Source organism: Merops nubicus, unplaced genomic scaffold (genome assembly GCF_000691845.1).
Source record: "Merops nubicus isolate BGI_N331 unplaced genomic scaffold, ASM69184v1 scaffold27361, whole genome shotgun sequence".
Lineage (NCBI taxonomy): Eukaryota > Metazoa > Chordata > Aves > Coraciiformes > Meropidae > Merops > Merops nubicus.
In genome coordinates this window covers 454-11,520 of record NW_008588312.1, presented here as the reverse complement: position 1 = coordinate 11,520, position 11,067 = coordinate 454, and the positions used below count along the sequence as shown (strand labels likewise).

Here is an 11,067-nt window from a genome sequence, read left to right as displayed (position 1 = left end):
CCTACTCCCCGGTACACTGCTAAAATCAGACAGTTCTGATCTGTAATTTCTTTGGCATTTAAACAGAAATACAAACAAACTTGACTCCTAAACCCATGAGTTGGAAATAGCTACTTACAGTCCCATGGATCCCCAATGCGGACCTGGGCATAGGCCTTGGCAAGCTTTGTCACCACCTCATCATGGATGTTTTCATGGAGGAACTAAACAAATGCAGTAAGAAGGTTGTAAGACAGCTCAGCCTATGTGACTTTATCTGAAGTACTACTGGACTCTGAAGAGGGCTGAATGAAGTGTGGAGGCAGCGTTGCTCATACTCAGCAAACCCCAAAGTTAAAAATAAACACAGAAGCAAGGACTCAAAACAGCACCAACACCATTAAATGAAGATTTTAAATTGTAATTGTAAAGACTTAAAGGAAGCAAAGAAACAAAAGCTTGTTTTAATTTTGCCCCATCTAAGATCAACAGTATCAATGCACTCTGTAAACTCTTCAGTTAAGTGTTTTAGAGCTTAGGTTCAAGTGGACTTACATTCACTTCTAGGTTAAAGTGATTTTTATTGCTATAATTTCAGGAATCAGTGCCTTTCCTATACACCCAAAGCTAACCCACATCATTTTTGATGAGTATTTACCCCATCAGCCTGATTCTGAAAAGACTATACAGACAAGAGGCTGGCATTATAACACATTTAAATTTGTTGAAATTGGTTAAAAATCAGTAATAAAATAAGCAACACACATACCCTTGCTTTGCTGAAATCTAAACCCCACACCAAAATTTGTAGCAGGCAAAAGCAAAGAAGCTCTGGCAGACAGACATACAGGAAGAACAGTTAAGTTATTTCCCTGAGTTTTAGTAGCAGGTACATTTAGAAACACATACAAAGAAACTCTTTAGAGCTAGAATTGTAGCAGGATGACAAACCACCACCTTATTTTCCCATCAAAATGATTTCTGACAAAGTAAAAACGTGTCAAAGATTATTTGCTGCTCTCCATAACATTAGGAATGGTGAGGCATTTTCTGAGCCAGTTAGGAATTATTTAAATCCAGCGGTTCCCAAGGCAGGCAATGCACACTCACTCACCAGCCTTCTAGCAGTTGTGCACCTCTGACCGGCTGTTCCCACAGCAGCAAACAGAGCAGATGGTATGACAAGGTCCAGATCTGCATCTTCAAACACTGAACAAAAATTAAAACACCAGCTTGTTATTGAAGTAAACAGGCAGTCTGCAAGACTTAAAAGCCTCAATAAACTGAAAGGTTGGTCAAGAAGCATTAGGAACAGCTACGCTAGCGTGATACACTCAAGACAGAAAGAAACACTTCAAAACTCCTATGACTTTTACATCTGGAATTAGAGACATGCAATTGGACATGAACATCGGTCTGAACTACTGAGACAGCCTTTTGCAACAAAGCTTGCAAAGAACGTTTCATTTTCATTCAAGAAATTACAAATAATTTCTTGCCATTTCTTCACCTTCTCCTTCTCTCTGAGAAGTTTAGCAGCATAAAGAAATAATGGCAAAGTGTATTCACCCGGCTGATATGCAAAAAAAAAAAAAGGAGCCAAAACGCACAGGCATACAATAATGTAAAATATAAACAAGCCAAACAAATTCACCTGACTGGAATTTGCTGGGACGTTTAAAGCGAAGCTTGTATGTATAATTATTATTAAGTCTTGGACAAAGGACAACCAAACAACTTTCATGCCATCATTCAAAGTCAATTCCAGAAAAACCAAGACTTTGCTACGAAAAAGGAAACTATTTTCTAACTATAATACAACTGTATGATACAGACTGCAAAGAAGCACAGGAAAAAAGAAAGACCTGCTGAAATGGGATTTTCAAAAGAGCTTAATTATCCACATAGGCAACTATGTTTGTTCAGAGTATGAAAGAGGTGAAACAGAACGCTACAACACAACAGGACAGCAATTTAGGCATCTATCTAGCTAATATTTTCTTTCTGCCACATCGCTCAGCATCACAGTATTTATGTTAGGTTTATGTGGGAATTGGATCATATCCTAAGCTACTTAAACCTTTAAAATGTGCTACCAAAGTAAATACCTGCATGTTTTGCTGTCTCAGACTTCATCTATATGTACTGGTGTTGGGCTCTTCTCACAAATTACTCAGGATAAAATGAGAGGAAATGGCCTTGATTTGCATCAGGGGAGGTTTCGATGGGACGTTAGGAGACTTTCTTCCCTGAGAGAGTGGTGAGGCATTGGAATAGGCTGCACAGGGAGGTGGTGGAGTCACCATCCCTGGAGGTCTTGAAAACTCAAGCAGTAGCTTGCAGCACTTGAGGCTATGGTCTAGTGGTTAGGAAGTGCTGGGATGGAGGTTGGACTTGATGGCCCTAGAGGTCTTTTCCAACCATAGTGATTCTATGATTCTACTTACATTCCAAAAGGCTAAAAAAAGTGGTGTCCATGAGATTAGAATTATCTTGAAATCAAATTTATTCAGCACTGTCCACATCCCACTACTGAAGCTTAACTGTTTCTCTCATTCCCTTCTTCACCTCAACAGTGAATACGTACAAGCACTTGAACTTCCTTTTTTTATCTAAAATACTACTCCTCCACCATACTGAACATAGAAAACACCAAACACTCCATTCTGTACTTTTTAAACCCCCATTGTGGGAAAAAAGAAAAAAAAAATTAAAAAGACAGTTTGCTACAAACATTTGTATACTAACTTGCAAAGATCATCTATGGGACTATTTTTCTACAGTGCATATTACCAATTATGGCATTGTTTCCTCCCAGTTCCAGCAGACTTCGACCTAATAAAAACACAAAAAACCAAGTCATGCACATATATATTCACTACACCCCATTCAGTGAGGCCACCTGTAACCAGAGCTAAGTTGCAGTACGCATATTCTTCTGGATAGACAAAAAGTTTATGCATCAGTCAACTATTCACTCTAGTCAAAGCAGAATACTACACCAAATGCTACATCTATCATGTACTGTGAAAAAAAATACGTGGAGAACAGTTATGGCAGAAACAAACTTTAAAAATATAGCAAAAATTTAGCACTGGAAAGGAAATTATGAAATCAGAAAGAGTAGCAGTACATATAGTTCAATCCAGAGAGAGAACAGGAGTTGATACAGGGATGTAAATGCACACATAAAAGTTAACTAGGCTTATTTATTTCTCTGGAAACAGTTTTCTCTCAAATCTGAGAGAAAAAAATCACTATCTACTTCTGGGTGAACATATGCAATCTGTTCTAATTTTTTTTTAAAATGTACAGTTCTATGAACTTCAGGTGTATGAAAATCCCGTTTACAAGGTTTTCTGTTTAAAACGAAGAAGTTACAATCCAGCAGCTGTGCATGGTCCCATGCCTGTATACTTTAAAATACTCAAAATATAAACATCACCTTAAAAATCACAACTTTTCTCTTGTATTTATAAAGGAGACAAAGGCAAGAGGGCATTGTGCCATGAACACGTTGCCAAAAGACTATAGGCCCTGGCTGCTCCTCTTGACAATCTCCATACGATTATACTGATGGATACCACTCCCTTCCCAAAAAAAAAAACTGTAGGACCATGGACTTGTGGAAATCTTGAAAAAAAAAAAAAAAAAAGAAACGCTGAATTGTGACAGAACTAAATGAAAAATGCAGCCTCTAGCTCTGAGGAGTTTCAACATCCTATTTCCACTAAGTCAAAAAACAAACAAATAAAAACCAACCAACCAAACAACAACAGGAACACAAGAAGCAAGTGAAACAAGCTGTTATTTTAAAATCCCAGGAGGATGCCCTGCCTTTTCCAAGCACAATAAAATTGGAAAGACCCCACACACTCACCAAATCTCTCCTGAACCATAAGTGCTACTTGCTTGCCCACTTTTGTGCTGCCAGTGAAGGACAACAGGTCCATCCTCTCATCTCTCGCCATTGCTGTCCTGCACAACAGAAGACACACCACCACGTTCAACAGAAGGGCACATAGATGGAAAAGCTGCTTGCAGCTTCCACATAAACCAGCTTCAACCAGGGAGATCTTCTAAAGTCAGAGCCACTTCTCTGAAAACATCAGGTGAGTGACTGAGCAGATGACAGGAAAGCCTCTTCTTAGCCAAAAAAGAGGAACAAGGCTGTTCCCCTCCCTGTTTTCAGACAATAAGAGCATCACCTGTAGTAATTTTGTGGTAATTTTAGGTTTTCGGTCTAAAGTACATCATGAGATCAGCTCCAACTGTTATGTTCCCTAAAAACATATGCAAAACTATGTCTTTTTTTAAGGCTTACCATCTGTTCTGTCTTCTCTTGAAAAGCTCGAAAGATACATCTGAACCTACATTTGTACTCGGAATTTCCACATTGTAATACTCAAACATAACAACTTTATTTGTACATCTTCCAAGCACAAGTACATGTCTATAAGCAAGTGCAGAGTCCTACATAGGCATGGAACACCAGGAAGTATTCTCTTCTACAAGTGGTGCAAAAGGTCAATGGGCTAGAAATTGAAAACTCTTAAGAATGTGGTGAGTGAAATTCAGTATTAGCTATTAGTATTCTTTGGGTGCAAACATATAACACTGAGTTTATGTTCTACTTCTGCATGTCTTCATTAAGTATCTGACAAGTTATTTGTCAGCAGCTGATCTCACAGCACCACGCAGAAATATGTATTGTGCCTACAGCAAGGGCAGAGTGAGACCAGCTGATAAAAATTATGTCAACAGGTAGGTGCTTGTACTGGGAACTCCTGGAGACAGGAATAACTTTGAGAAGTAACTCAAAGGATATTCTTTACCCTTTATACACCTTCATAAAGCACAAGAATTGCTTCCTACCCAATGTCTGCTCCACCACAAACCAGAGAACAGATAGCTCCAGGCACATTGTTGTCCTCCAAGACTTTGGCAATTATCCTAGAATCAAAGACATAAAAATTTCAGATTTCCAACTGATGCCCATGCTAGGAAATGAACCATTAAACTGACCAGGCACATGAAGCAGCTATGTATTTTTAAAAAGCAGCAGTCTTGCTGTCAATCGATACAGAGTTTGTACAATAAATAACACACTTCCTCCATCAAAGACTTTGGTGTCATGATCATTCCTCATGTGGAAATAAGACTCTAAAATACATGTATTATTTGTCCACACAACAAGCATTAGACCAGCATGTAGAAACCCTCGCCATACAGTCTTTCACCATTAGAAAGAGACATTGATATAACTTCCATGGAGCTACATAAAGTACTTGTAAGTACTTTGGGGCCATTTTCCTCAGGAGTTTACATACTAAAGCCACAGAACTTACTAATTAGCTATTTTAAAGGGACCTACTTTTATTTAGCGTTTAAAAACAAATATCTATTGTGTGCTACAAAAACCAAGTATTTAAAAAGCTAATATAGTAAGCCATGTACAATAAATGTGGAGCAAGTATCACTATGGCATTTACTCTTTGTTCTTTTTATTAAGGAGTTTTGAACCCTGGGAGTGCATGCTAAGGTTTTACTAGGATATCTGGATAATGAAAATTGTGTGAGGGCGTCTTCAGGATACAGGCCTACACAGCCAGTCAGAAAAATTTCCCAAGAAAATGTGCACTGATAATGGGCTAAGATTCCTGAAAAAAGGGATGATTCTGAAATGTGAAGTGCATGACTGAGGGAAGCCGAATTTCATGAGCAATTCATCTAGAAGGAAGCAAACCACACAGCTAGCTTTACTTCAGCAGATGCGCTTCTGTGGTCACAAAAAAAAACCAAAGGGCCAAAAATGCAGGTTAGCATCCTACATATACTATTACTTTTTAGGTAACAAGGGGGAAGCAGTTCTGACCATTAAGCACTACCTGGAAAAGGTATTAAGTTGCTTAAAAAGCATAACAGAAAGCAAAGAAACCCAAACTTACTTTGTAACAGCAACACTAATGAGGGATGTTGTAGGAGCACCCTTCCTAAGAAGAAAAAATAACAATAAGAAATAAAGATGTTATTTTCTTTCCAATTCTTTGATAGTCAGACACAATACATATAGGCAATTTTTATGGTATCTGAAGTACACTTTTGTTAGGCTGTTTTACAGTGTGTGCTAAGACAGCAACTCAAGTGCTTCTTTCACACAGCTGAACGTTCAGAGCTGCTGCTGAAATCCATGTGAAAGCTTCGTCGGATGTTACAGTGAAGCAGGTAGATGAAAGCGGAGCAGGAGCTGGGAGAGGAAGTAAACCTACTTATTCAGATTCTTAGTTTTTGCTATTCCAATTCTGAAAACACTGTTTGCTACCACCGCTACAAGACCTCAAACTGGGTTCTTCACAGACAGACCGCTGGCTAAGTCCTGGATAGGTACAAACCTCAATACATCATAAAAGAAGTTACCAAAAATTGAAAAAGCTTTTTGACTACAAGGGAACCTAAGAATAAATAGAAATTAAGCCTACATGAGATAGAACCAAATATACAGAAACATCAGACTGTGAATACCAATTTAATGCCCGAGATAATCGCTCTGCAGTTTCAAAACACTGCTGGCCCAGTGGAGCTGTAACTCACCAGAGGCAAGCGTTTCCACAGACCATTGCGATCGCACTGTTCCACCCATACACCGCCACGGGGAAGTTAAAGGCTGTGATGATCCCGACCAGCCCCACGGGATTCCACTGCTCTATAAGGGCATGGCCAGGTCCTGGAAGCAAAGACACAGCATGATGCCATTTGGATCCATTCAGTGGGTTTTTTGTAAAAGAACACCACGTGAGCAAGGGGCCTAGCATAACTCCTCTGTCCATCAGAGCATCAGCCTGTGGAGAGCTGTATCATACGTGCTCTGCAGCTTGCTGGAACAAGGTTAGCTAGACTGTGAAAACCCTAATAACATTACAACACGCAGCTTTAGTATTTTAACTATTCAGTTAAAAGACTGGCAATTGTTTTCTAACCAGTACCTGAAAAAAAGGTCTCTCATTTGTAATTACACCATGAACTTTTTGCATACTTACCTCTAGCACCTTCACTAACAATGAAATCAAACAGAACCTAATTCCTTTAATAATGGAAAGAAGATCTACAGCCTCTGTGGCTGTATGTCCAAGGATACATACGTGATTAGGTGGTGCAACTGCACACCACCACGTCTACTCCTAGCAAATACACTCCCCTAAGTAACTCACAGTAAAGAGATTTTGCTGCACTACAGCACTGTATCTTTAAGATACATCTCCATCTCTTCATATGTACAAAAAAAAAAAAAAAAAAAAAAAAAAAAAAAAAAAAAAACACCCCCACCTCTTCATATAGAAAAAAAAAAAAAAAAAAAAAAAAAAAAAAAAAGCAACCAAGCAACACATATACATACTTTACTTACTTTCTGAAGGCAAAACAGGACCACCAATCATTCGGGACAAACCAACAGCATAGTCACAGACATCAACGTACTCCTGCACTTCCCCAACACCCTCAACTAAAATCTTTCCCATTTCCAAAGAGACCTGAAAAAATGAAAAGCAAGACAAAACTCTTTTTAAAAAAATCACCTTGCATCCCAAATACATTTTGTCTCCCACTGTCAGGTATACCTGTACATCAAGTAAGGTTTAATACACATTTTTTCCTAAGAGATTCAACTCCTCCCGAGTTATTCACAGCATAAAATGAATACAGTTGACAGGAGTCACATTCTCATACAACAGGAGGAAATTAGAAGAGGAGATTAAGGAATAGAGGAAATTAAAAGTAGGAGTATCCAACAGTAAAGAGGTTCATAGGTTTAGAGCAATGAAACACTGAATTTCCATCAGGATGTCTGCATACATTGTAGACCAGATATGGAATAAATAGGAAAAGAGGGATTATTCCCCTCCAGCAAAAGAAAATGGGTCATCTGCAATTTTTCATAAGGAAACTATTCACTTTACAGTATCTTAGAGCAAGTTTGAGAGATTCCAGTTTCAGACACTGATGAAACTGTCTACACATCCTTAGTACTTTAGTAACCTGGGATATGTAAGGTCCCTTTTTTTTTTTATACCTGAGGTCAATCATAAGTGATGTCCTTCTTTTAAAAGCATGTTAGATGTACACAGCAGATGTACAGATTACCCATGAGAAGAAGCTGTTGTTTCATGACATTTTTGTCAAAAAGTGAGAAACCTCTCCAACGTAGGAACTAAGAAATCACCCATTTATCCTCACTTAATTTTACAGTCATGCTCTTATACGTAGTTGGGACTTTCAGGCAGTTCATTCACCTATCACTTTAGACTGACAACTGTACTTTGGAAAAGGTGGTAAATGAAGAATCAGGTTCAAAGAATTGCCACAAGATTTTACTCCCCATGCAAAGGTTAAAATAAAGGTGAACGAATTTATTTCTAGGTATTTCTATGATGCCTGTGGTCACCTCGAGACAGAAGGAATAGCCCTTATCGGTGACCAGAAATGAAGGGGCATCAGACATATTTACCAAAAACACAGAGCAGTGAGCCTCTACGTGAAGTAAGGATATATTTGGATAGTTGAAAAGGACATTCTGAGGAAAGGCCGGAAATTTTCAACAGCACACAGAAAGATGAATTACCATGCCCTTTCTTTTAACATATCCTAAAGCCAGGAAAAGTCCTAAAACTCAGATACTTACTGCACAGCTTTCACCCTGAAGTTCACCCCCTATCTTGGAAAGACTGAACAAGCTTATTATCTGTTTAGGAAAAAAGCTCTGGCAATAAGCAGCAAGTTTTGACCACAGAACATGTAGCAAAATTCTCTCTGTCCACACTCACCAAAGAAGCTGTACCACTTTTGAATAGAAAAGTACATTAGTCCTCCAACTCCACCACAGAAACTCTGTGTGAGGAGACAACATCAAGGGAAACAGCAGAACCAAGTTTTGTGTGTTAACAATATGGGCTTGACCACACACAGAGTTATTCACTGATGGCTGTTTCTGAATAGCAGCACATAAAGCCAATCCCTGTGAAAGGAAAGTGGAAATCTCCACACTCATCTTCTTTTCTTCCCTGGCAACTGGCTAGCCTTTAAAAGGAGGTTTTTTCAACCTTTATGTCCTGCACAGCACTGCAAGAAGACCTCATTAAGAGCATCTCACCTTCTGAAGCCTTACACCTCCACACGTCAGTTCACAAAATCCTGCAGATCACCAGAAAGAGCTCAAGGTTAAAAGCTCTGTATTAGGGGAAGGTCTTTTTCAGGACACTTTTAGTATCAGACAGTGTCCTATCTGACAGACAAGTGGAAAAACTGCAGGGCAGCCGTTGCAACACTCCTCCCAGCCAGGGTACAGGCTCAGAATGAAGGACTCTTTCTTTTCCTATTAATATATTATCTTTTTTTTTTTTTCTTTCCCCTTTTTAAAATTAAAATTTCTTTAGGAAAGCTTACAGAACTAACAGTCTGTGAACAATTATTAAGGTTAGTATTGCAGAGTGATACATTAAAAATGGAGAAACACAGTTTTGACATATCCTTCCCTTCCCAACTAAGTTAAGCTGCTTCTTCAAACACCTTACCAAGCTTCCTAGAAGTTTAATTTTTTGTCTCAGGGCATCACCAATCTGTCGCACTATTTCTCCACGCTTAGGTGCAGGGATCTAGTCAAAAGAAAAGAAAAGAAAAGAATCTGTTTGAAACTGAACATCTGTGAGTTCTGCTGCACATATACTGTCAAATTTTTACGCCACCAGTACAAAATCATTGATTGCTGTGCTTTTCCCCCCTATCTTCCCAAAACATCTTTACTTGTTCACTTTTATCATGGACACCACTTCACAAGAAACTGTTTCCTGCCTCACAGAGACTGATACGACTGCACAGATTTATGTCTGTTCCAAACTTCAGTTCCACTGAATACTGCCAGAAACATTCAGATTATTAGTTCTGCTACTTGTGTTCAGTTACACCACCCACAATGCCCCCAACCAACCAGCTGCACCTCAAGAAACAAGCATTTTTTTATAAAAGCAGAGTTACTGGTTTCTGAGCTTTTGCAGTGTACTTAACATCACATTTTTAAACCATTCATGCGGTATGACAATGGCTGTTGGCAGATGATGAAACACACCTCCTGACTGAGAAGCTTCAATCATGGAAAAATTAAGCCCATATACCAAGTATTAATATTATATGTATTTGAAATGTGTTACCAGTATTGGCTCTTCATAATAATCAATAATATACCACACAAGGAAGAACAGCCCGGCCGTTGTCTGCCACAGGAACATAACACTAAAGTTTTGGAACCACACAGCTGTTCTGTGAAATACCAGGACAGCTGGTGAACAAAAAAAGCACACTCAAAAGCAGCAGTCTTCCTCACCCCATGAGAACAAGATTATCACCATCAATAGGACATCCAAGTAGTCTCCCGCATCCTCACAGGAAAAAGCAGGTAGCAGCAGGAAGTTAAACACACCCGTGGGGATAATTTGCTTGCTACAATGTTCTGAACTTCAGCAGACCTCTTGGCAATGGCTTACAGGCACAAACCTGTGCATATTTGCCAGCTTTTTCAAAACAAACATTTTCCACAAGTCAATGTCCTCATCTTTGTACCTCAACGGTAACGTGCGCAAGTTGTTTGGTTTTGTTTCTTGCGATCCTCCCCACAGATTTTTGCTTTAATGCAACATACACAATATGAACATGTTTCTGCACTTCCAAAAGGACAATTTAATGGCCTTTACCTGACATAGGTAAGTTACAAAAGAGAAGTCTCTGTTAACTCACATCAGCCCAAACCTTCCATGCCTCTTTAGCCTTCTTTACTGTTTCTTCATAATCTTCCAAACTAGCCTGTATGAAGAAGCATGTCAAAGAAAAAGTTAGGAAACACAAAGCCAAAAATACACTACCAAATAAAAGCTTCTTCACCCAACTCAGTGACACTTCTAGTGGACAGTACTGCACTACCAAACATCACTTTCACTGGGAGTTTATATCCTGCCATAGTTTGGCCTCAGCATGGCATCTTGAGTTGCTTGAGGTTTCTGTTAAAAAAAAACACATGTACTTCCTAAACAAAAAATAACCAACTGT

At 38.9% G+C, this 11,067-nt stretch overlaps 1 protein-coding gene across 1 annotated transcript in view; it reads right to left on the bottom strand.

Annotated features, from left to right (window-relative positions):
• Nucleotides 1–10,824, bottom strand: part of ALDH7A1 (aldehyde dehydrogenase 7 family, member A1) — a gene marked incomplete at both ends in the record, with an annotated part of 11,972 nt that extends 1,148 nt beyond the window's left edge. Inside the window, 10 exons of the mRNA XM_008949227.1 lie at nt 119–203; nt 1,094–1,188; nt 2,773–2,814; nt 3,860–3,957; nt 4,855–4,932; nt 5,928–5,972; nt 6,571–6,703; nt 7,382–7,505; nt 9,543–9,623; nt 10,759–10,824. Of these exons, the coding sequence (XP_008947475.1) occupies nt 119–203; nt 1,094–1,188; nt 2,773–2,814; nt 3,860–3,957; nt 4,855–4,932; nt 5,928–5,972; nt 6,571–6,703; nt 7,382–7,505; nt 9,543–9,623; nt 10,759–10,824 (847 nt within the window). The remainder of the gene's footprint in view (nt 1–118; nt 204–1,093; nt 1,189–2,772; nt 2,815–3,859; nt 3,958–4,854; nt 4,933–5,927; nt 5,973–6,570; nt 6,704–7,381; nt 7,506–9,542; nt 9,624–10,758) is intronic.
• Between the last annotated feature and the right edge of the window lie 243 nt (nt 10,825–11,067).